At 37.0% G+C, this 27,441-nt stretch overlaps 1 protein-coding gene across 1 annotated transcript; it reads left to right on the forward strand.

Moving 5' to 3' along the window:
• The first annotated feature begins 4,087 nt into the window (after positions 1–4,087).
• LOC139147764 (uncharacterized) lies at positions 4,088–27,231 on the forward strand. Its single transcript, XM_070718959.1, has 21 exons — positions 4,088–4,264; positions 4,846–4,956; positions 6,131–6,373; positions 7,404–7,542; positions 9,077–9,299; positions 11,085–11,283; positions 11,864–12,039; positions 12,333–12,578; positions 16,621–16,832; positions 17,099–17,219; positions 17,393–17,584; positions 17,948–18,109; positions 18,281–18,331; positions 19,140–19,407; positions 20,265–20,381; positions 20,532–20,764; positions 22,730–22,849; positions 23,253–23,364; positions 24,108–24,204; positions 24,703–24,802; positions 25,277–27,231. The coding sequence occupies exons 3-21, from the start codon at positions 6,352–6,354 to the stop codon at positions 25,331–25,333; spliced, it is 2,847 nt and encodes a 948-aa protein (XP_070575060.1). The 5' UTR covers positions 4,088–4,264; positions 4,846–4,956; positions 6,131–6,351; the 3' UTR covers positions 25,334–27,231.
• Positions 27,232–27,441: the final 210 nt, after the last annotated feature.

Genomic DNA, 27,441 nt, shown 5'->3' on the forward strand with positions numbered 1-27,441 from the left:
ATTATTCAAATATATTGCATATAAGGTTTATTGCGAATTTGTTCAAAAGGTAACCAGTAACAGTCGAAATGTTGAAATAATCATCAGATGAGATCTTACAGGAATAGTCATTTAAATGGTGATGTGAGCCAAAAAGTAAGTCTGTACACTATAAATCTTCACTTACATATAACCACTTGTGGCGCACATGTGGAAGTTAGTAAGACTAACAGTAAACGTCATGTGTAGAAGAGCCACAGAGGATCATTGGAAACACAGAGGGAAATGACTGTTCTGTTTTTCCTGTTCAATCTCTTCTCCCTCAACTTAAAATTCTCATTTGAATTCGTGATACTTGACCATACGGTAGTATTATCAGTCCACGTACTTATATATAATCCCATGGTATTCGACGAGAAGTTGTGCGGCTCCGCGAAAACACGAGTATACGATGACGTCAAAGAGAGAAAAATACTATGGCATTATATATTTATCACATGAACAGTCTTCTCATTTTTCTTTTGACGTAGATGGATCAAAATTATCGTAACAAATTGCAAGAATTTCGTCGCGATTTGTGTTTTACTTACGCGGATTACTTTCATTTAATGAGTAAAGCGGCCTGTCACCCAGGAGATACTTTCATTCATAAATCCCATCAAGCTGAAATTTGATACATCAAATGGTATCTCCACCAACCAGACATACGGATTCGGTCACGTGAACGTGTCAATCATTGTCTCGCGCTGTACCGATGCCAAGGCAAGTTGGCCATCGGCGGACATAGCTTTCACCGTGCTAGCGACGGATAGCTATAGTATTCAGAGTTATTTAGAATATTTACAAATAGATTTATGAAGTAAATGCAACGACACGATCGAAACAATAATTCTCATTCTCAGAGATGCCGTGGCTTTCAAAATATCACACAAGTTTACGACCTTTGCGAGCGCGAAAGATTCCGTTCGATGACACACTCATTGCATGTTTGTGCCCACAACGTTGCCGTCACCGGTGTCTGCCGGTGTCAACTCGTCAATCCCGATCTCGGTCGTCAATGTTTTCGTCTTACGGACTTTGATGTTTGCAGTGACACATATCTCGCCCGTGGATACATCCTAATTTTGTTACTTGACGGAAACTCTGTTTTGAGTGTTGTCTGAGTCAACTTTCGAAGTACATGGGATTCCACAGCGCTGCACACAGCTCGACAGCTTGTCTTCGCTACAGCCTTATGCCGCGCTGCAAGTTTGATTCCGAGCGAGAATTTACGGATTTTTTGTGCGATGAAGGAAATTTATCGTTGTTAGTCGAATGACTTTATGCTTGTGCCTCCTATGTCGCTTTCCCGAAGATTATACTGTACTCATTTATTCAGTTTAACTTACGTTGAGGTGTAGGTTTCGGTTTTATCGCCAACCGGGATCGCCAGGTACGACGTCCACATTGAGCCTACACGACTCGACTGGAGCCGCGACGTTACTGAGCCATTATAAATAATGTGAAACGATCATCGGTATCTCCATTCGATTCTCAGGAAAAGCTTTAGTTTTAGCGACTCGAAATTTCGTTGGACAAATATGCCTTCTATGTTTCCATGTCCTTATTTATCGGGTCACCTTTTTGAAAAAATAAAGTGCGAGCTAGTGACGGTATCGATCACAACAAATCTGTTTGTGTCGCGACGCCTGCATGTATGAACGGTACTATGCACGAAAAAAGTTCCGGTTGATGACGTACAACAGGGGTAATTCGGATTTCTTATCCGTCCTGTTCTACGTCACACAGGTGGCGATTCGGGCCAGTCCATGTGCATAAAGTGCCTAATGGCCTAAATTGTCTACCTTATTAGAGATTAAATATTTCAGTTGACATCCCGCGATTTCACTTTAATCATATATTAAAAAATCTTGACTTAGTCTGGTTATTTAACTTTGTTATATGATGAACACGTTGGGTCATTAGGCAATGTTTTAGGCTGATTATGTATGTGTTTGGCAAGGGATTGCAATTAAGTAGTTTATGAAAGTGAGAAAAGACAATTCTTAGTAAATAAAAACCTTTAAAATTGAAAATATCACTTGTTAAAGAGTATGTTTATTTCCGCTGCCATGTCTACGATCCTTGTGACTGATCTATATGTGAAAATTGCAAGAAATTTCATGCAATAATATTTTATAGAATATACATGAATGCAGGTTAATATCAATAAAATGTCTGTAATCGAAAATATTTGTAAAATCTCGTTTCAACGACATTCGTTTGAATAAGTCAATTAATTGCGAGTGCGAATCATTATAAGGGTTCTTGAATACTTCAGTGAATGTATGAACAATCTTGGTAAATTATTGATCAGGTGTTGTTTGTGTGTTTGTTTGTTCTTCAATGCCATCACTAAACAGTATATTGTGCTACCTGCATCGAATGAATTGGTCAGAACAGTGACGCTGTTTGCTACATCCTTTAAGGGAATCTTCGAGCCTATAAAAACTGGAGTTCTTAATTATGTTTACCCAACTTTTAAAAATAAACTATTTGCTTTAAAGTTTATATCAGTGACCTTCCAGTTTTGTGTTCTCTATCGATTCACTTGAATTTCCTCTTGTCTTCATATTCAGGCCAAACAGTTGCAACCATCGGCGCGAGGAGAGTTATACAGTAACCAGCTACCAACAATCAAGCATATACAGACCGTTCTTTATACTGCTGCTTTACCTGTGTTGTCCAATGCTCGCGTTACAGGTAATCACTCATTCTAAACTAGGAACATACTACCATCGGCATTCAATGCGGTCGAATACATTATACAACGTGTTCGTGTGTTTAAGTGAAGAATATATTTTTGGGTATTAGGGACGGCAACCAATTTGAGTCGAAGTGTTATTTTGAACCATGTTTCGTATTATTTATTAACTCAATACCATTAGATGCCAACATTTTCCGATCGATATTGATTCTGTGGATTGTGAGATCTGCTAGATTCAGCGACCATATAAATATACTTTATCAAATTTGACCAGAGATGAAACATTTAATTTGCATTTGATCTCTTGGACTGATTGACTTTTTTTTCTCGATTATGGCTATTTTTCTGATAAAATCTAATGAATATGACTTCTCAAACAGAGTTCAAGCAGATCAAAAGGTAACTTATGAAGTTTCCTCGAACTTCTGTAACAGTGGCAATATTATATCTTCACACTGGTAGTACAAATGATAGACTTTTATCATTCCAATAACAATTAACTTGTGGCATTATTATCAATATTTGTGTTCCACTTATCAAGTAAATTGAAATATACAGCATTTCTTTTCCGTACTTGTACTTATGTTTGAGGTTCATTGTTATTGTCGACAACTTAATCCAAGTTAGGACTGAAATTCAAATGCCCACAAGTAACGGTGCACCAAACGATCTTTTTCTCGAGGCCTGATATTTTGCTTCAGTGAGTAGATAATAGAAATTGCACTAAAACATGATAACGTATGTCTTCTTCGGAAAAACTATAGATTTAAAGTAACCCTAGTGTTGTTTGAATTTTTCTGTATCAACATTTCAATATTTCTTATTCAGCACACGATATCGACAAGAAACAATTTACAGGACAGGATATAGATACGAATACTACACTGCACCGTGCCTTGGGTATTGTTCCTCCTATCAATGTACAGGTAACGTACGCACATAATCCACTGGAAACGTAACAATTTGTATGATTGGTATCGACGTATCCAAGTTGTAATGTTATATTTTGTAGAAAAACAGTTTGCAATGGCACGAAAAGTTAGCAAATTTTTATCAGCCCTGGGGCGACATTCATTGTCTACAGAGCAATTTAGATTATAGCAAGAGCGACAAAGTGACAACCCATTTGCAGTATACACTTGTGTAATGCTATCATTCATGTCATATGAAATTTCTCTCTTTCAAGACCTAAATCTATCTAATAGGAATGTCGTTAAACATGCAAATAAGTTACATGTCTAGATTTCCTCCTCGACAATAATACAACGTATCCATCGGAAATGCTATTAATGCGACATTATTTATTTATTAATCCATTGATGTATTTATTTATTTATTTATTTATTTATTTATTTATTTATTTATTTATTTATTCATTTATCAACCATGCAGTGTGTGCTTCAATTCCTTACTGTGATAATACAAGATGTTCAAATTCAACGGACCAACAGTGCTACAAATGTGAATATGACAGAGGTGGAGAAATACAAGCGTACTCGCTCGTTGACAGATATGGTATTCTAAATAGGGCCTGTGAACGTAAGTCTAATTTCTTTGAATGATGTTCTATTTTATAAACTTACAAAGTTTTCATCAATGTTATTGTAAAAACAAACATTCTTTCATATGGTTTGTAAGATGTTCACTATGTCGCTTTCATTAACAGTTTGTGATGTTGCAGCGATGATGATGATGATGATGATGATGATTTTTAGTACATTTTGATTTCAAATGGCATAGAAATGGACGTTGAATTTAAAGTTTTTAAACTATAGATACTTGATATTTTGCGAAAATAAAAGCTGTTTCTGGCAAGGTAACGAAAAACTAACATTTCTAGCCACAAAATGGTTACCACGGAAACTCATTTCATGGATATAAAGGTTAAGTTTTGTTTACTGCGGCCCATCAAACCCATATTGTGATTTTTTCAGCATTCTAGCCATTTTCAACGGCATTCGATATTTTGAACCACAAAGTTGCCATGAAAACACTAGGATCCAAGCGGATATCATTTTTGTTCTTTTCTACCAAAAATACAATTATATTGAAATTTTAGTGAAAATCAGATTTATTATATAATTCTTTATTCAATTATTAAAAATATTTTCCTTGCAAAGAACGCTGTTCCTGGAGACCTGACAGCAAGTTCTGTTACCCTGGATACTGTCCAAACACACCGTCATCCTGCTCCTGTGCACATGGATTTGCTGGACCGAATTGCTTGGAAAGTATGTATGCATAACTATATGGACCTTAAAATAGCAACAAAAGACAAAGACGTCAACAACAAAGACGGCGTGTGCGAAAGTTTAACAGAAATAACCTTGATATGAGATTGTTAAAAAACCTAAGATCTAAATTTAATTGTATACATTCAGTACGCAAATTGATGGACCAAGTGAATAACGACACGGCCCTCACGTCAGGTGAAACATTAACCTCTTAATAACATCAAATAATATCACATGTAATAGACTGAAATCATTGGTATACTTAACGTGAAACACAATGTGAAGATTTTTCTTAAGCAACAGCGCTCCAAAATTACCCATAATTTTCTGAGCCCAAAGCATAGTTTGCTTAAAGTCTGAAACGTTTTAGTAATGTATGATCCCCGAAAAATCTTAAAGAGTTTTCGGGGTGTACGACTCATTTTCATAGATATTGCCTTTCAATAGAAAAGTTCAATAAACATACACATTAAATGCTTATTAATATATGAATTTCAAATCATCTAAGATATGAGTGTAATCACTTAAGTGCCGTGTGCCGAATTTAGTGATATCGCATTTGCATCTTCACAGATGTTTGCATTCTGGAAAAGTTCACCAGTTGCAAATAATTAAATTTTCACGTGGAAAAAAATGAAATATCTCACAAACATGATGAAAATATTGGAGAACTGCAATGATTAAATACATTTCAGGGTTACCATATACTTATTGGAGAACAAGTGGACAAAAACAACTAAACACGGATGCTAAGAATTCATTCCATATAGAAAATTACATGTAAGTTTCGAAATATGAAGCTCAGGGGACAAAGCGATTGGGCTGTATCCGTGTGTGTGTCCTGGCACTCGTGTGTCTATTCCCAGCAATCACTCTGATAATTAATTTTAAGCAAAACTAGCATCAACTGCATGCCTCACATTCGACTTGGGGAATTTACAGTGACATAAAATGAACCTTTTTAGCAAAGGATACGACGTCAAATTATAATATATTATAATATATTTTAAAATATGATGTTCAAAATTATACCAGAAGTTTTTTCATGATAGAGGACAGTCTCCCTCATTAACTGGTGTTTGGTTTGTACTTTATTGCATTGCAGAGTATACAATGCAATGAACATAATCATTTTTAATAACAATTTTGTTTGCTGCGATGTTCTCCACAGTTACAGATGAGCCGACGTTTGAAGAATGTACTGCTACGTTTCTAGCAGCAACTGAGGGTGTAGGTTGTGCACTCGACTGCAGTGGTGACAACTTTGTATATTGTGGCGTTAACACAAACTCATTTACAGTCGAGTGGGCAGTGAGCTACGATCCGTCTGTTGAAGATATAAACCGACCATATTACGTGAACGAAACAGGGTTTGGCATTGTAGCGGCAGTAATGCGGTGGCAATTGATGCGAGGTAATGAAATTCATATCGCTCCCTTTTCACAGCTTATCTCCAAAAAAATTATTTTGCTGCACTCAATGAATACATTTATATTGCTGCACTCAATGAAGGGAACCATTCACACAGTTTGAATTTCATAATGCCCTGCCGACAAGATTACAATCCTGAGCTGCCGCGTCGAATTGAGTTTAAAAGATTGAGAGAAATTCACGGTTTTCCTCAACGACTTGTAAGATTATTTCCAAAAAGCAATTATATGCAGAACAGATGGTACATGGGATGTCAAATCAGGTATATTTGAAGTAATGTTCATAGGGTGAAAACTTTTTCACTGCGATCCCTAATATTTACCATACTTTGTTTTACGAGAGAGAATTGTCTAAAATTTCATGTTTAAAAGTGAAAACATACACTAGGACTCCTAGGCTCTATGGTGAAAGCAAAAGTTAACTCCAATGTTGGGATACCTTACATCTGAAAGTACTATTACAACTCAGTTTGGTGGAAAGGGGGGTAGCTTATATTAAGAGGCGAGAGGGCATGTAAAGATTACAGATAAACGAAATCATCAAATCAGGAATATTAATGTTGCAGCTCTTGAAATAATCATATAAGCTACAATTTACATTTTACATATAGGAATTCATAACTGACACGTAATAAAGCCATTCACGTAAAATTTTCATGTTCACAAGGTGTAGAGTACCTTCCTGTTCTTAGATATACTTCAAACATATATTGTTGTTTGTTATCGTTTCCGAAACAATCTCTTAAAACACAATCATTATTAAAGGGACAAAATCTGCCATTTTTCATGAATTTTGTTTGAAACGAGATACTACTTATATTGTTTGACATGTGAAAGATACTAAATGAATGGGTGACCATACCTATATTTGACCCAAATTTTAGACACGATACATGAAACCACCGCGAAAATGAATTAATGGTCATGACCATTATTCATTTTCGCGATGGTTTCATTTGATTTGTCTAAACCGATAATGTCAACATAATGTTTCTTGCTTGTTTTTCTGCACAGATCAAACTGAAGCAGAAAGTGGTGAGGGTATTTGTTTGGGAGAAGAGTCGCATATTTTGAACATACCGCGTTCAGAATTGCCTAGGAGGATCTGCCACCACTCAATCGATGTATCTACTAAGTTCAAACACAATGACAAGTAAGCAATAAAAAGCTAACCCATCTCGTTTTATTGAGACACAATGCAAGCTATGAAAATGCCAGCCGTTGGTACATCTGTTGTTTTTTTTGCGGTCAGTTTAGAAAATAGGAAGTGCAAAGGTATTCTCTGTCATCTCTGTACCGTTACCGTCAGTTCTTTAACGATCGAAGGACAATACCGTAAAGCTAGTATGAGCCTCGAAATCGAAGGAATTTGTACTTTTGCTCAAACTTTCCTCGAGGGACTTGGAACCATACCCTTTCGAAACCATAATTAAAAATCCAGGGGCCACCGTGCAAAATTTTGTACTAGCAATACAGTTTGCCTCACTTGAAATTCAAAACGGCAGCCGCCACCACTATGTTAACTTTCTGGGGTGAAGGAAAATTTTCTATATTTACAAACTAAACTGGAGAAGACTTGAATCACCCCTGGAGCTTCAAAATGAGCCCCCACAAATCGTAGACCAAAACAGTTTTTTAAGAGTTTGAGAGTCCGAATATCTTTCCCTGAGGAGCATTCTACCTTAAGCTAAATTGATTTTGCTTTGTTTCTAAGTGCCGTACCTAGAGTCATGGAAACAAACTAAAAAAGGAGAGATATTAAACACTTGATATGGATACCAACATATCAATGGCTGTTTTTCGTTTCTAAGTTTTCAAATGAAGGGGTTCCTGTCGTGGCAATGAAGGACAAATTAAACAACTGCTACCTTCTTTAGATGGTCAATGAATTGTTAAGTATCTACACAGAGAAACATAGACAGAGTCGCAACGGGTATTGTTTAAGGCGTGAAGCGGTTACGTAACCCATCCATGTTCGCCTCGCCTCAGGTTGCTCTCGCCTCTCTTTTCCGAAGAGTGCCGACCATGCATCCTTCGGTAATTTTCGGATTTTCGCCAAATTTTAAGCGAAAGTATATTCGGCAAAGTTTGTGTTGTTGTTTTCGTGTGATGCTGAGCGGAATTTACGTGCTGGCGAAAACGGGAGTGTTTTGAGCTTCAGGAAAGTCAGTTTTACCGTTTTAAAAATTCCTCTCATATTTTTATGAATATATAATGAGTGTGTTTGAACCAAATTTGAAAGTCTTTTATCGATACTGTCTGGTTTTACTCAATGGTTTACGGTTAGTCATACCGTCTTTTACACGTGCGTCAAGGAAGGGCATGTTTATGAAACTGCTGGCGTGTTATGTTTTGATTGGCGTGAAGCAGTGTTTCTGGCCTGAGAGCTCACAAAGTAACTATGGTTGCTACGCGACTGGCAGCACGATGCCATCTCGTATTTTTCGCATAATCTCGTGTAATTATCAATCACAAACAAAGCCTCCAAAAAGTTTAACACCTTTGAAGTTCATTTTAATATGAAAAGCCAATAGTCTACCGAGACGACCGTGGAACAAAAGGCATGCAGCGTTTCCAGTCTGTCTATACTATTTGTCTGTGGTATCTATTGCTTAATTTTTACATCTCATATCATTTTAAGTTTACTTCAGTACAAGAATATGTCGCTCTTATTTTGTTTCCACAAGGGTATCTCTGACATTCACAGCAAGGAATGGCGGATACATAAAGATAAACAACTATGATTTGCTGAATATCGTCACGGTCGACGACGCACAATTTTACGGTGAAGTGGGAACTGAAAGGACGGCGGAGGTTTCATTCGACTTCGTACCTCCACAACACTGTTCTGTGACGTCATCCGATTGCAGGACGAGGATCTTGGACGTCGGAAACCCTTATAAAAGACATGTGAGTACAAATATGTTTATAAGAAATATCAACCTTTTGTATCATGAGATGCTGGTTTTGCAATCATCATTAAGATTTCGGCGAAATTCATATTAAACAAGACAACATTGACATTTAACCAACACAAGTACAGTACGTCTTGCACATCTCTTTGAACACTGACTGTGGAATTGGTTTATTATTATTATTATTATTATTATTATTATTATTGTTGTTGTTGTTGTTGTTGTTTATTTTTAATCTTTATTTCAGGCTATAAATGCCCACAATGAAAAATAAATAAAAAAAAACATTAAAAAAATTACAAAAGTTAAATATCAGCAAAAACTTAAGTGCTGAATGAAAATGCGAGTTTTATAAGTTTGAAGGAAGTCACAGTACAATAAATTACCCACAATTCTCTATGATTTGTATCCTTGAAGGTTACTTTTCTAAAAACTTTTTCAGTTCTGCATGTAAGCACTAATGTGAAGCATCAGAAAAATTGTTAAATAATATCTAGTAAAAGTACGTTTAGATATTTCAGTGAAAAGTTCAAAATAACCACTAAACAACAATAAAAGTCACATTCTTTAGGTACTACAAATGCCTTGCTTTTTGGGCAGCAAGTTATGATGAACTGAAGGGGTCATTCTCTGAGAAAACTTAGCATGCAGATTTCTTTTGTCACTTCCATTGCAAAAAATCAATATCCTTTTGTTTCATAAAACAGGTGCAACTAGTCTCCCTACTTTCCGTCACATTATTCTGTATGGCTGAGGACACAATCTGTGGCAAATTTTACAAAAATGCTATCCCCTCTCTCAATTATGCATAACTTTCAAAATCATTTAAAATGAGAATTGAGAAGAATGGTGTGCATAAAAGTACGTTTTCAAAATTTTGATAAATAGTCTGTGAATTTGTCTACACATAGGAGACAGGGTGGACTTCACTCAGGAATCTTCGAGGATACAAATCATAATGCATTATGGGAAATCTACAGTACTGTGGAAGTCATCATTTTCAGCTGAAGTATTAACACACGCAAGTTAATGTAGCACTACAATGTCTGTCTTTCTTTCTGTTTGTGAACACGATTTCTCAAAACTGCAGTTCGGAGTCAACTGAAATTTTGTTTATGGGTGCATTTAGTGGGCTTTAAGTTATTTGGTGAAGGGTTATTCTTTACCAGCATGCCTTTTAGGTTTACATTTTACATTTGCTATTTTTATGCTAATTTTAAGATTATCACAATTTCTTATGTGTTGGTTACAGTTATTGAGATATATTTCTAAAAAGTCCAATAGGAATTTTGAATGAGGAGTGACTTACACTATTATAGAGAAATTTATCCAATAGTTCTAATTTCACTGTCAAATTGTATCAACGTTTTGGGTCACTTGTTTTATGGCAACAACTATTTAAAGCAAGTGAAGTAATATAACTTATGTCGTAATACGTAACTTGTACAACACACATTACCTCTCAGAATAATGCAGTTCGCCTTTTGGACGACTTGTCAATTTATATACTTGAAATTGCTGAACATTTATGCCAAAGCACAATCATCGATGGCTTCAAGCTTTGCCGTGACTGGCGGGACCATAAAAACCACCTTTCACAACTCAGCTCACATACACTGCATGATCTGTATGTTACGGTATGCTTTGGATGTGCATTCAATTCATTGATATTATTGCATTGGTGTTAACAGGATAAAATTATCATTTAGTCCAGAGGTCGACTCACCTCATGTAGTCAATGTCGCCTCGACTGTACATTTTTCTTATCATCTTATCAAAGCGTGACGTCACCGTCACATGGGAACCGTCTGACTGGACTGATGTCCCTGCCGGTGTTCATCACTATGATTGTGAAGCATTTCGACTGAGTGTTGATACTGGAGAAAGTCTCCTCGGCATCAGAACAACTACCTCTCACGCTGCAGCGCTAAATATCGACGCTTCTGTCTCCAGTGCAGAGCTCAGACTGCCTGATACAGGTATACGCTTTGTCGTATATACTTGGTAATCACACCCATAAAAACTCCGAAGTTCTTAACATTACAATATACACTAATTCAGACAGACAATCGACAAACATGCTAGCTTTCCTTGATCATATGAACGGAATTACAAAGAAAGTTTAGTCTCTAAGCACAAATCTGTGTTTGCTCGAGGTAAAGCCATGCAATATGGATTTCACACCAAAGACTATGATAAAACCAAAAGAAGAAAGAAAGCTTGCAGATGTTGCTAGACGACCTGGCATAATCAATTTCCAATGTGACGTCAGCAGTAAGGGACGTGTAATGGTACATGTTCACTATAAGTGGAAATGTGTACACTCTGGAATGTCGTTAATACAGTTACAGATCTCTTCTCAGAGAGGGTATGATTTTCCCTCAGGGCAATACACCACGTTTTACAAATCAATAAATGAATAGATTATGCTAAATCTGTTAATCTACCGCAGTTTGCCATAATTTTCACAATGATTGGCCACTGTGATAAGATGGTACATTTTGAAAGCGTATGACACTATTGCATTACCTTACTGAACGAGATATATTTCCGTTACAGGCGTCTTCGCTATCATTTTGAGTGTGCACGATGCTGTTGGTAATGTTGCCAGAGCGAGACGATTTCTCATATTTGACGAAAGCAGCGTCATCCAAGTGGATGAAAACAATCCCATAGCAGCACCGGAGGCACATCAAAACTCTGGTATTGTTTGGTTGAATAAATCAAAAGGCAAGGTATGGAAGTAAAGTGTAGTTTATCCTTCAAAAATGCACAATACAACTTAATTCAGAAGGAGAAAAATTTTCTGATGTACTTTAGATATAGTAAAACATTTACTCCACTTCTGTTCATCCTGAATACACTGTGGTGGTCCATAATTCAAATCGATTCGGAACGTGTGAGAAGGCGTCTATATTTAGTAGCTCGATTGCATGTGTTCCTCAACTCCCAAAACTTGTATCATAGAGGAAAAATAGGAAACATGGCACGTCGTATAATAAGCTTATAATAACGTTTCATTTATCAGATCACAGTGTCTTGGGAAGGGCACTTTTACAACTCATTTTATCGCGATGGGCAATTCTTGAACGGCATCGAAGAAGGCGAGCCATCCCGTTGGCTGTACGACGAAGAGACGGGGCAGCCACCATTGTCCCGGTCACGTGAACCAATACGGAATGACAATGGCGTCACACGGTACAAGCTTGGCTTTATTGAGTCTACCTCCGGAAGTACTGACCCCGAAGATTGGATTGATCTCGGACAGGCAAGTGTGGGTATCACAATGAATTATAATACCCTTTGTATGACTCTTACCATTATGTGGCTAAAGGCAAACTTTATCGTACTACATCGAATCATCTGTAGAGAGTTACATACTTTACATACTTTAATACACATTTTATACACTTCATGTTAGCCAAAGATTACATACAACGCAATGAAGCCAAACCATATGATAGTAACGAATAACGCGGTGGTTTCATTTGCAAAATTGACCCCTTCTGGCGAATCATCACGCACAGTGAGTATGAGTTGTGCTGTATACGTACTACACGCATATTGACTAACAATGAGTGTAAAAGCATATCTCTTTTTTCCCGATGTCCTGTGAGACACCCAAGTGGAGAATCCGGGTACATTGGTACATTAATTGCGATCATCTGTCACTGGTCTAGCAACATATGCCTAAGCTACACACTAGACTTCAGCACGGTATCACCATTAAGGGAACTTTTTTAGAAACCAAAAACAGACAACAAAGTTGTTTCAAATTGGTAACAAAGGATAACGTGGTGTATTATTTTCTTGCATCAATCAATCTCCTCCCTCGTTTGTCCTCTCTTCAAACTATTAGAAGATAGGGTTTGCACTTGTTTCTTACATTCAAAGTCATCACGTTCTTAACATAACAGCTGCTGATGTGTGAAACACTTATGTGTAAAATCATTAGAGTCATGCCTAAAATTAGAAAATAGACATCGTAAAATGTCTCTTGGTGCTTCGATCGAAATATTCAGTCACACCACAGGGGGCTGTCTACATGTCCGTCCCCAGGGGTGGGTAGGTGTTTCGATGTATCGCTAATAAAGATATATTCTACCAACCTTTGGTGTTTCGGTCTTAACTTAGCACTGCCCTTGACAATCTTGCGTATACGTTTTATCAACATGCTGCGTCTATTATCTGATGAGTTTGAGTGCCTAATTAGCCAAAGTAATCAAGGGTAAATTACTAATCTGTGGACGCTCTCACTAGATTATCACCGGATTAAATTTGACAAAGTCAATAACGAACGCACCAGCAAGGTATAACTGAAGAAAGGGCTGAAACTCTCAAAAGCCGTGTTCACAGAAATCTACTTTACAATAAACATTTCCTAATTTTTCGAACGTCAACAGTTTTCTGACATGTTTAAACGGGGACAGGCAAATCTATGCCTTCGTCGGTTGCTTCTTTGAGCTGTAGGACGCTAATCGAAGAGGTGGAGTCAGTGTCCCGATGTGGTCCGTCAGACCGGAAGCCGGAACTACAAACCTTTAACCTTAGAAATGTTTAGTTTAAGCCCACATGATCGATAGAGGTAAACAAATTAGCCAACATGCTTTGGGATCGAGGGTCAAGCTCATCGGTGTTTATAAACACGGACATGACAATCCATGTATTTTTGACTACAGCCAGTCATCGTTTGCGGAAGAAACTCGCCGCTTGTAAACATAAAAACTGACTAGTCGGCAAAAGTATTTCATGCCTTATATATGCTTATTCGTTTCAAGACGAGATGAAAGCTGCGAAGACACATTGGAAGCATAGTAGTACTCAACCAGGTTGATCTATACGTTGGGGAGATACTGATGTCACAGTCTTGTCGAACGAAAACGGGGATGTTTAGGCCATAGCAAAGACGATAAATCAGTCAGCTGAATAAAAAGAATTTTTTGGACACCATATCTTTATGTCAGGTTTTGAACCCGTGTGAAACCTTTCGTAACAATGTAATAACTATACAAAACCTTTGTAGTTTTGGACATATCTTTTTATGTCAACGTTTGGACACGCTTTAGAAATGCATGATATAGCGTACTTTATATGTCTGACTGTCGGGGAAACACTTCTTGCGCCGCTGTCGGACTCAGTCGCGCGATCACGGTGTCTTTCCCTCGCACATTCGCTTTACCAAAAATGTGTTTTTGTATAAAAACCGCAGCTTTACAGTTAAGGATGTTAGACTTCGAAGTTTATGCAATCCATCATCATATGGCCACTGGCTCGCCTTTACATGTTATGTGGGACTTTGCTCGGAGTTCACTACAATTTGACGTAGGTTTCGTCGACTGATAGAATGGAATAACAGAGATGTGTACATCGGACACAAATGCACTGGGTTTTTTTATGCCTCCGTCGGACTCAGTCGTTGTGTCTTTCCCTTGTACGTCAGCTTTCTCGAAAATGTGTTTTGTATAAAAACAACTTTACAGTGAAGGATGTGATCCCTCGAAGTTAGTAATACACTTGTCGATTTGATATGCGAAGACACACTGACGACCGTTTATTTATTAGTTCTCAAACCTGGTGAAAATCATTCCGCGACACTAATCGATTATATGTCTTTTGGAGAATGTCCTAAGAACCTGACATGACCCTTGTTTGATGCGTTAGGTAGTTGAGTAGTTGATAAAATAATGATCAAAATATACACAGATTCACGCGACTGCACAATCATTTTCTTGGCAGCTCAATGACGTTTATGGCCGAGAGGGCGAGAGTCTCAGACCCAAGGGAGCATAAGCAGTATGCAGTACATTGCATGCTTTCCATGCAAAATCCGACTTTGACTAATGTTCCCGTCCTGTTTCCGAGCATAACTTTCGAGCTGCGTAGCTAGTAATGTTGAGGTCAAGATATCCGAATCGTTCGTGTTCGAAATACTTCTTGATTTGCAGAGAGAACACTCGACCTTCTTGTTTGTGTTTTAACTTAGCACATGGGGTCAATTGAAAAATTCAAAGCAAAATACCGCGGTGTATAACATTTGCAAGTACGTAGTCACCAACCCACAACACTGCTTGTACTGCAGATGATCGGTCGTATGTAAAACATGTCTTTTGTTATTTGAAAAAAAAAGACTAATACAAAAGTGTTCGTATTGCAAGAACGCAGTTGATAAACTGGACAAGTTGAAGGCGAGCTCGAACGTCGAGTTAATAAAGTCTTTTCTGTTCTTGTTCTCGACTAACACGGAATTTTTCAATATACCCGTGAAGTCTGATTCAGTTCGATGCGGTGTTAGGCACGTTGACCAACGTGGTTTTTGCCGGGCCAGCAGGAAGAGTATAAACACATCTCCGATACGTTACCAAGGTGTGTTGAACACATACCACGCATTCCTGGGAGGTCCTCCTTTCCGACCTGTTCGTTTACAAATGAATATTTCAAGTTTGTTTTGCCTTCTGTTTGTTTATGAATACATGAATATAAAGTGTCCACTAGTTTTACGGACCACCTCTGGACACGGCTTTTGAGAGTTTCAGCCCTTTCTTCAGTTATACCTTGCTGGTGCGTTCGTTATTGACTTTGTCAAATTTAATCCGGTGATAATCTGGTGAGAGCGTCCACAGATTAGTAATTCACCCTTGATTACTTTGGCTAATTAGGCACTCAAACTCATCAGGTAATAGACGCAGCATGTTGACAAAACGTATACGCAAGATTGTCAAGGGCAGTGCCAAGTTAAGACCGAAACACCAAAGGTCGGTAGAATATATCTTTATTAGCGATACAACGAAACACCTACCCACCCCTGGGGACGGACATGTAGACAGCCCCTGTGGTCACACATGGGTCACCTCCAACTCAGACGGATTTGAAGGGGGCCCATGCGAATATTTCAGTCTGCGTGGTGCTACGTGAAGATTAAACTCCAAATGGAGGAAAGCTGCTCTCATGCTTTTACCTTGAATCGGTGATACTACGCGAGATATTCCAATAATCAATCAAGCCAAGGGCTAGAATATTGAAATATTGTGTATTATAAATAAGTTTCTTGAAAAAACTTTCCATACGCTTTGGAACATCATATATAGGAGGGAAAACGACAATTGATTCAGAGAAAAACTCGCGTAAGAATAAATTCTACTCTACCATTTCTTGTCAAAAGGAGAAATAATTGCCATTTGCCTCACATTGGCTCTTAATTCTGCAATACATTGCGTCAAATTATTTTATGTTGACGAGGATTTTGTATGGCAATAGATGTAGCGGTAACCTCAATTATGTCGGTGATGTAAAAATCCACTTCTCTTTGACATCCTCAGACAAGTCACGTGATCACGATATCCGATGATGATAACGAATTCATCACCGTTTGGTTGAAAGCTTTTGATGTGATGAATAACACCATAGAGGACGAAGCAACGTTCTACATTGATAAAACACAGCCAACTATCAGTAGTATGACAGTTGTTGGCGACCCAAACACCAGAAACACGACATTTCGAAGAAAGAAGATGGCGCCTTCTGGATCAGGGTGAGTTTATCTGTCTGTTCAGAAAATGTCAGTTTGACTCATTTGTGTGTGAGAATAAATTTGAGCCGGTAAAACACATTACCACTTCTGTATTTCATTGCTGAAGCGATAATTGCGATACATTTTGATGTCATCAGTTTTGCTACAAGATCTATAAAACTATGCGGATTATTGGACAGACACGTTTCTTTTAATAAATACATAAAGGAGAGATATAACAGAAGGAGAAGGAGAGGTTAATGAATTCAAGGCCATTCGTTTTCTAGGGTATTGGTGAAGACACATGATGATGACAGTGGTATCCTTGAAGTCAAATGGCAGATATTTGATAAAACGGAAACAACACGTCTGTACGGTCAAGGAAAGATAGGAGAGACAACACCCATGGTGAGTTGATATCCCTCAGGCTTCTGGTAACTAACTTGCAAATAATAATCAAACTTATCTAAACATATCTTTCTTGTTCTTTTGCGACATCTAACAAAAATCAACTTTCACATGGTCAAAAACACAAACCACAAATACCTCCTATGAGCATAACCTTATTATTTATGTTTTAGGGCAACCCGAACAAACCGTGCACAGCTTTGACCTGTACGTGCCTTCCGGAGATAGACGTTTGCTTCTATCTCGATTATCTGATCGAAATCGATTCCAGGGACCTTCCTGACTTGCCCACGGGTGACACTGAGTGCATCGTCAAAGTAACAGCGGTAAATAACGCAATGCTGGAAACGACCGGTCAAGTTGAGGTTTGTTCTTACATATATCTTCCCTGATACCTTTAAAAACAAGTTAAAGACATACTTAGTCAGATAATTTAGTGATTAGAAGCAAGAAATATTTTCCTCCGTAACTAAAATTGTTTCAATTAGTGCATCGAACCATCTCTATATCTTAGTAATTACACAATCGGTACGGAAACAGTCATGTGAAAGTTAAACAGGAATTTTGTTTTATGGTTAACTTCAGTAAGTCGTAAATTTTAGTGTCTTAAAATAAGTGTCAATTCTTCGTACATGCCGTATTTACGGCGCTTGTGTAAACATATGTTTCCATCGCATATTTGAACAATATAAATCCTTAAAATTTGCAAAATTGGAATGTTTTCGCAGATTTTATTAACATCAACAGCGGCACCCAAGGCGCAAGCTGGGGCATCTACTGGATCGAATGTTGGAGGTATAGCAGGAGGGTCTTCTGTTGTAATTGTCATCATCGTCGTTGTAGTTGTACTGATTGTGATCGTTGTCTTGAGAAGAAGAAAGCGCAGAGAGGTAAGATAGGATTTTTATCATGTGCTTGAGGTTTTAAACAACATTTATGACCGCTTGGAGTGTTTTTTTCATTCACATAATATGAGGCCACGTCCAATGTCATAATTTTATGATACATGCAACTTTCACTTGTATATTCATGATAAACTGACAAAGGAAACTCTCTTACAGCGCTCCAACGCAGCAAGCGACGGACCAATAACTTTTTCGGGTGTGGCTAAGGTAGGTTAGATACTCCAACATATCGCACATATTGAAAAGAAAAGCTTATTGAAGTTTTCAAATTGATACGTAAATTATCGTAGCTCGCCTTTTATACGATTGGACGTTTACATACACTTAAAATTGCTGAAAGTTAACTTCAAGTTGTAATAACTACCCATGACCTCAAACTTTGCCGAGAATGGAAGCCACAATGAAACACCTTTCACAGCAGGGCTCACATACTCTGGTATCAAATGCAATTTATATGTAATCGAACTTGTTGAATGAACACTCGACGAAAATAAATAATTGTCCAGTTGGCATACGGTACAATATATGTGCGGCCTACTTTGATGTGTTTTCATGGCGGTTACCAGTCGGATGATTGCTGCGCTTTCAAGTGTACTTTAAAAAATTTCAATTGTTACCAACAAAGTAACTCATCGATTCTTATATATTCGTAGGATCTGACCCTTTTTGGCTTTGTTTTGTCAAATAATGTATGAATCCTGGATTTTCGAACTTTGATTACTTTACGGAAAATTTAGCCGAATTTTCTCAAACTGTTCATGTCATTGGACACATGCTAGTAATTAGATCTTGAAAGGCAGCAAAGCCGCAATAAATATGACTTCTAAAAAATTAATTGACCATACTTAACAGATCTCTGGCATGCTGCTCTGTCTTCGTACACGTTTTTCATTCTTCCACTCTTTGTACGTATGAGCTGCGGATTCTCAGTTCAGAACTTTTCTATGACACCAAACTTCTTCATTCAGAAAGAATATTTACACATTTCGTCGATGACAATGGCATTTTCCGTTAGGAACAGGGCGAAGAGAACCCAAGCTTTGAAAATAAAACCGAGGCAGCTAAAGTTACAAACAACTACAGTCAACAGGGGAAGATCCTAAACACAGCGAAAGCAGCTTCAAGGAAGGCCGATGATTCGGCTCTGTCAAGAGAGGAAATGGAATTTTCCTCGACAAGATTGGTGTTGAGAGAGAAGCTACAGCCCGGGATACACAGGGCAACTGCCACCGGTATCGGCGGGAAACCAGGCGATGCTATCGTGGCAGTTAAAGCAATGAAAGGTTGTTGTTCATTTCAAAAACGGTTGACTTTGTTGGTGAAATCTACACAATTACAAATGTTACGTACATCGTTTCACATTCGGTATCACCAAAATCCACGTATAGCCATCACACGATAGCTTATTTGCATACTAGATTGATGCATTGTCTTGTCGTCTCGTCGGCTTAGGATTTTTATCCTCTCCACTTTTTTCAAAAATGACACTTCAAAATTTTGTTGACTTGCAGAGTGATGAGTGTTATCACTCTGTAAAGATTTTACGAAAAACATCGCCTTAATGTTGAAGAAAGGACTCCATTCTTCGCCATTATCAGTGGGATATAGACAAGTTAAACTTTGGTTATGTTCCAAGGACGGTCATCGTGTGAAATTTTAATATTTTTATTCACGGAGACATCCAATATCAGAAATTCGTTTGGCGAAATCATCAGCGTGTAATAAATTGATGTTAACGTTGGTAAAATTAACTCAAACACTTTTTACGAGACTATTGTATTTAGTATTATAATTACTTTATTTTGGACATCATACCTGTCCATATACACGACAGAATAGAAAAATATACTGATCACTTGGGGAAAAATATACTTGCTCTCGGAAATACATTCCATAAATATTGTCTCAGAGTAAGTAAACTGTCTTTATCCACCGTTTTCTCAAATCAGATATGAAGTACACAGTAGCATGCACCTCCCATATAATGATGTTGTCACCTGTTTATATTAATTGTTGATTATGAATATGAAACTTTAAAATGAATCATTGCATTTATTTCAGCACATGTTAAAGTTTTTTTCATCTACCTTATGTTTTTGATTGATGTGTTTTTTCACAATATAAATGGTCCCCTCCTCAGATACGTCAAACAGGACACAGCGTGAACACCTAATGCATGAACTTGACATTATGTTGGCGATAATACCACATGAGAACATCATCCGATTACTGGGATGCATTACCCAGACTGGATCACGTGAGTATGAATATTAAAATCAAAGAATATATACATAAATATCAAAGACGTCATTAAGATTGGAGAACTATGTAAGTGCCCTGTCTGCTTTGTCGTCGCAAATATTTCAAATTTATGTAAGGTATGAAAGCCTGTAAATTCTTCCAATAGCGAAACCAAGCATCATCATGGAGTTCGCCCCCTACGGCAACTTGGGTGTCGTACTGAAGCGAAGCACCAGAGAGAGTCAGATCTTCGTAGAGGGCGGTTCCGGCAATGATGATGGAGAGGACATTTACGCGTACAATGATGCATTCGAAATCAAGAACCCAGTGAAGTCTGAAAACTTGATGTTGTTTGCTGAGCAGATTGCCACTGGCATGGAACATCTGTCAAGCCTCAAGGTTAGCCCACTGGTTATATTAGTCGAATCGGATAAAACAAGAAAAAGTATTCATATCAATTGTGGGGTATTTTCACTATTTTGGTCCCTTCCTAAGTTTGATTCCATTGACAAAGTAATGCTATTTCTTTTTAAGACTTTATGACATGATGTGCACCTGACAAAGATGGAGAAGATACAGGCTGCAAAATGAGCGGTCCATTTCCAATTTCCATAGATTTATCAAGATAACTAAGGGACGAGAAAGGAATTACGGAGGGGGTGTTTTTAAAATGATGCTGCATAAAAAATAGTGACCCTTCAAAAGTGTTTGCAAGCAAATGCCCAATTTTCTCCACTTTTCATGCACAAAAACCAAACCCTGCCCTTTTTTGGAACAGTCGTATCACCTTTATCTCAATTGACGTATAATTTCCCATTTGACCTTAGCAGCGTCAAAGAATACTCTTTAATCTTTACACATAATCACCTTTAAGTAATGTGTCAAGTAATTTAATGAAAAAGAGATCAATTTCACAATAAATAATTCGGTCAATAACTTGACATACAATTAGTTATTCAAAACATCTGCAATTCTTATATAGTTTGGTTCATAATTATACGATGAGCACTATTTTTGTTTGTCAAGAAACTTATCATAGCCTCAACGTCAATACTTAACAACATTTGAATACACATATAATATATATATATATATATATATATATATATATATATATATATATATATATATAAACATTCATAATTATTACTATTTATTATTAACAACAGTCTGGTTTTGGCATCGAGCACAGTAATTTCCGACGAGGACATCTGTATTCTTTGATATATATATATATATATATATATATATATATATATATATATATATCTGTATTCTTTGATATATATATATCTATATATATTTATATATATTGTTGTTGAAAAATGTATATTAGTGTATCCCTAGACTACAATGAAAAGTTAATTACAAGTTTTGTTGAATTCTATTATAATATGTTGTTTATATATGTTCTTTTAAATACTCTATTCTAATCAAGTACATTCACATGTATATCAATAATCATCAATAATCAAACGTCCGTAAATGCACAGATATAGCTAGGTTTTTATTGTAAAAATAAGTTTTCTCAAATACTACAATGTATAATGAATCAATATTTCAGCAAAATTCTAAAATCAAATTTCTTGTACACATATATATGTACTTGAACAACCCTTTTCTAATCAAGTACATTTATATCAATTATCAAGTGTCTATAAAAGCACAGATATTGGTAGTTTTGTTTCGGGAAAAATTGTTCGTAGTTTTCCCATAGACTTTCATGTATATTAAATAAACAGTTTTAATGGCATCCAAAAATCTAATTTCTTTTATACACATATATTGTTTACCTCTCACTTCAAGCAAATTACATTTACATTTATTATTAATAATATATAAATGTACAGATATACTTGTTATGTTGGGTTTTTTAATAGTTTGCCCAATAGACTTCAATGTGTTATGGTTTGATATTTTTGGGGAAGCACTCTCCAAAATGCTTGGTATGGTGACCGTTCCCCCAAAACACCGGCCCTACTACCTCTGTAATTTTTGCCAAGTTCCTTATTTCAATAATAGTCTTATAAAGTAAATGTTATCCTCATCTCTTGATGAAGGGATCTTAAGCTTGTCTTCATCCGGGGCACTTGTTTAGGACCCCCTTTCTCTAATGGTGATTGTGACCCTGTTTAAAGGGAACTAAGAGTGAACAGGTTAATATCATCTTTGCCGTAGAGAACATTAGAAATGGACCTGTCCAACGTTTGGTGAATGGTTGACCCTTTTTCACGTTTTGAATAAATGGAAGTACCTGTACTACAGTTACCAGGTTTATCTGACTTCCACCGGTCAATTACTTTTTCGTGTTTCCCCTCAAGAAAAATGTGCCACAAAATGACACCCCGTGCTTTCATTGCACAGATCATACATCGTAAACTAGGAGCTAGGAACGTCATGGTCGGTGATGGGAAGATATGTAAGATTGCATCCTTCTCCCTTGCCATCCGAACTGATCGACAATCCGTCGTTGACAAAGTTGAGGTGAGTAATTTCGTTCTGGCAACTCAGTTTATCATCATACAGTTGTTGGATTATCAAACAAAACAGATCTTGACCATAATTCACTTTTTCTTGATTTGCCGGATCAGCTGAAACACAGTGATGTAAAGTTCGAAGAACATCGTAACAGCGTGCGATTGGGCCATTGCATCTTGCTATTTCGATCAATATGTGTATAAATTTATGAGACTTTTAAGTGTGCAATCCCTGCTCGTCTTGGACTGATACAGTGACACTTATTAAATTCTTAAAGATCCCCGCCATATTAACACCGATCCCAAGCTGTTTACAATTATCGCAATATAATTTAATGTGATGTACCCATGGAGTCTCCTCAAGAATTTTACATTCACTAAAAAGATTTTTCCCTTGTATCGGATCAAAGGGTCGCATCCCCATACGTTGGATGGCCCCAGAGTCTCTGACTGGCAATGAGTTCTCCTTCAAATCTGATGTCTGGACGTATGGCATTGTTCTGTGGGAGATTGTAACACTGGGTAAGTCAAGGGGAATGATCATCCCTTATGGCATCAGTTCTATCAGTAATATGAAAAATTTGGTATTGTTCAATTTACAAACAGCAGATTTATTTTAATAAAACATAATATCACGTGAAATGATCGGCCCTTTAAAATTTGCAGAGACAATCACAATGGCATAACGACTTATGCTGGCAAACAGCCGCTGCCGCAAAAGAGATATTATCTTTAGAAGGAAATTTACAAGTGCGAGTATCGAAATGTTCACGAAGTGCCGTGTATGTATGTTTATTATATATATATATATATATATATATATATATATATATATATATATATATATATATATATATATATATATATATATATATATATATATCATATGTCATGTTTGAAAAGGGCTGAACTGTAAAAAGCTCACGCAATTCCATTGTTGAAGTTGCCCTGGCAGTGGTTGACATGTGAAAAGGGGGAATGTATCGATGCTTTTTAACTGCTTCAGTTGCATGCAACTGTAAGCTGTAACCAAGCTTTTACCAAGGTAGAATGATTGCAAGCTTCGTTGAAGAAAAAATTGAGCAAACATTTTAAATATTTCAATTTCGAGGAGCATATACCTCAACATGAGCACTCGGACAATTTTACAGGAACGAAAGGGACATACAAGGAAAGACGAACCTCCGAGTCATTGCTTTATTATATTGTTGCAAAGCCCAAATAGCATGGACAAAGTTTAACCCTGTGTTCGTTTACATTCACAGGTGCGTTGCCTTACTCAGGAATGGCTAACAAGGAAATCGCTGAACACATCAAACGAGGCCAACGCATGGAAAAACCAACCCACTGCACCGACGAAATGTAAGCCAGAGCAACAAAAAATCTTTCAGCCCTTGTTCAAACCTTTGCCAGAAAACTACAAATTAGTTTCTTTCGTAATCAACATCAGAGTCATCACCGCCAAAGGTTTTCAACTAAAGAAGAAAATTGATTGAAGTTAACGAGTGTTTGAAATTCAAAATGGCCGCCATTCTTTGAGTTAGGCTAAATGTTTTGAAAAAGAAAGTTTTCGAATTTCACAGAACAAAATGGTGAGAACGTAAATGCCTTGTGTAAGTTTGAAAATGGGTATACTAGTTCTAGACTATCAAAACAATTTAATATATTTGAGAGTGCAAATGTTTTTGCTACTGAGAGCGAGCCTTCTACACAAAGGTGCATGTTTTCTAAACTTTATCTTGACATTTACTGTTATGTAAACTCATTAAAGTTTATATCCCTTTTCGAACACTTTAATAAATATCGTTGTAGGCCTATCATGAAAAGATTTTATCATATTTTGCTCTCATTCCCCTGCAGATATTCATTGATGTTACGTTGTTGGACCCAGAATCCCGGAAACCGACCTACCTTCCCGGAGATCCTCTCAGAAATACGGCGAATCACCAAGAATGAGCAGGTGAGCGATGTCTCTCGTTGGCATTCAGTTCACGGTTTGTAATCTCTGATACTGCTCGTACTTCTGTCTGCAGCAAGCTTTAGTTAACTCACCCTTTGGCACAGATAATGAGACAACAAGATGGGTAATGGCAGCGATGTTTTATTGATGGTTAGTGAAAAAAATCATTCTTTGCACGTTTCGTATTTGTTTAGGCACTTAAAAACATGGCGGCGCCCATGAACTTAGCCGGGTACACTTCCGCTTACTGGCATAGTATATATTGAACCTACGCATGCGTAGTCAGTTAGCCACTGGCGCGACCATTATCATAAACACGACAGTCCATTATGCGATTGAACAAAACTAATAAATACAAAGCAGCTACAATATTGCACTTCAACGGTATGGTAATGAAGCTAGCTTTCTACTACAAAGAAATACATGTTCGAATGAAATCATGGAAATGTAGCGTCCATTATGGTTTATTTGCAGGTTGTCAACCTTGATGAATATGACAGCGAGTTGTACGGTACCGTGGATGATTTCTAATTCTCATCTGTGGAAGATGCAGAGATCTCTCAAGAAATCACAAAGGCCGTTTGGCATCTTATTCAAATCTTGAAAAAGGAGACATATTAAATAATAATCAATACAGCAACAATATATATCATTATTGACCATCCTATATCTTTATCTTCCAAATTCACTACATCGCAGTATGTAGTCATTGGAGTGAAAAGTGTGATATTCCATCTGACCATTAAAAGTAATTGCGATCACAACAAACGTAATTGGATTTTATACCCTTGTCAAAACAGCGGACATTTTACATGGCTACTTTGTAATATCAGGAAAATAAATGTGTGGAAGAGTCTAACCAATAATGTAACTTCCTCAATGTAGTGGCGAGGAGTCAATTAACCAATTTAATTGTATGATAATCACCAGTTTTTATTACCGCACCTCATTATACGAAATTTACAGGCGATATTATAGTGATTCGTTAGTGTGGTCATCATGTACTACCACAAATACCACATATTTCATGATTTTTATAGTAAAGATATCTTGCTTTCCTGTAATGTATTTACCGAGAAGTTTTCCTTGACTAAAAAGGGCGAGTTTGGCAATGTGCACAAAAAAGCATATTAATTAATGACATAAGCAAAGAAACAATGTATTTACTCTTAACCATAGACAGTATGTCTTATCGTACCTCTATGTTCGAAATCTGAACCGCTAACCATCAATTGCTGCAAGATTACTGTTTTGGATTCTTAAATGTCAAAGTATACCTCGTCAAGATGTCTCTATTTACTGTTTGCATCGGACATAAAAATATGAATATTTAAAATTAATTTCTGTGTCGCATACGTTAGTTCTTCTGTGTTACAAAGGGAAAGGACAGCCTTTTCCTATTTACCCGCTTACTGGAATAGCGGAATCTGATATTATCAATTTAATGGTGACCAGATATTGGTCAATTGGGGTGTGTTTATCAAGCAAATCGATATAGCTTGCAGTTAAAGCTACTGATAATATGCAAGGTGTGAAGTGTACACAGAAATACAGAATACACACACGAACACATACAAACATACACATACATACATACATACATACATACATACATACATACATACATACATACATACATACATACATACATACATACATACATACATACATACATACATACATAGCAAAGAAACAATCTTAAACTATGGCGGCGAAAGTTAATTTATAGTCTTGGATAATTGAAAGGGTAGGCTCAAAAGCGATATCTTGTGAATGTCGACTGTGAATTTTAATCGGACATGTAACTTTTCTGGTTTTATAACAAGGTATATATTTTCGCATTTTGAAAATATGTTTGCATATGAGTATGTGCGTAGCGTAACTAGTATGAGACCATAGATAAAGCGGTGAGGGAAAGGAGAATGATGTAAATACAGCTATAGAAACTGCAGAGATATCTTCATTACAGTTCACTTAAAAAACATTGAATACTGACGACATGGATTGTTGTATTGATCTCTCGAGTCGGTAGGGCTGTTTGCAAGTGACGTACATTATTCTCTCATTAATACCTAAAACTAAATATTGTTGGTAAATTTTGATGACATTCTCGGAAATTTCGTATGCATGAGCGATGAAAGTACATCGTAATAGACGACTGCGAATGTTACGATGGACAGTAGACATGAAATATTTACGGTTCTGACTACAAGCTGCAATAACAGCTATACATGCAACACTGTCACTGCAAAATTTGTCGGAATTATTTACAGCATCGATGTCGCTCGCGTGAAGCTATATTTAGTTCAAAACAGCGAAGAGCCCTATTGACCTAGTCGTCAGGTTTCGGAAATGGAAAGTTTGTCGAATTTTCTGATATTTTTATATTTTAAAGATTTCAATAACAATAAACGGATTGAAAATGCTACAACACAGATTGTTCAGTGATTTCCCGTAAGAGCTCAGTGCTCTGTCTGTTATGACATTAATGGAACTTTAGTGATAACTGCATTTGCTAACGAGAAAAAGTAGGCGTGTTGCGTTCTTTCACCTTCATCACTATGCAATTGTCAGTGCAACTGTCATCCATTTTCAGTTGTATTAATAGCTCTGCAGCGGGCCGCCAAAGGAGGCCGCAA

The sequence above is a fragment of the Ptychodera flava genome, chromosome 13, assembly GCF_041260155.1.
Source record: "Ptychodera flava strain L36383 chromosome 13, AS_Pfla_20210202, whole genome shotgun sequence".
Classification (NCBI taxonomy): Eukaryota; Metazoa; Hemichordata; class Enteropneusta; family Ptychoderidae; genus Ptychodera; species Ptychodera flava.

Excerpts from the sequence above, each read along its gene's own strand:
- LOC139147764 (XM_070718959.1), top strand. The coding sequence starts at position 6,352 with ATGCGGTGGCAATTGATGCGAG. Across the intron at positions 12,579-16,620 it reads TTGATCTCGGACAGGCAAGT|ACAAGTCACGTGATCACGAT; the intron begins GTGGGTATCACA and ends TGACATCCTCAG. Across the intron at positions 20,765-22,729 it reads AACATCTGTCAAGCCTCAAG|ATCATACATCGTAAACTAGG; the intron begins GTTAGCCCACTG and ends TTCATTGCACAG.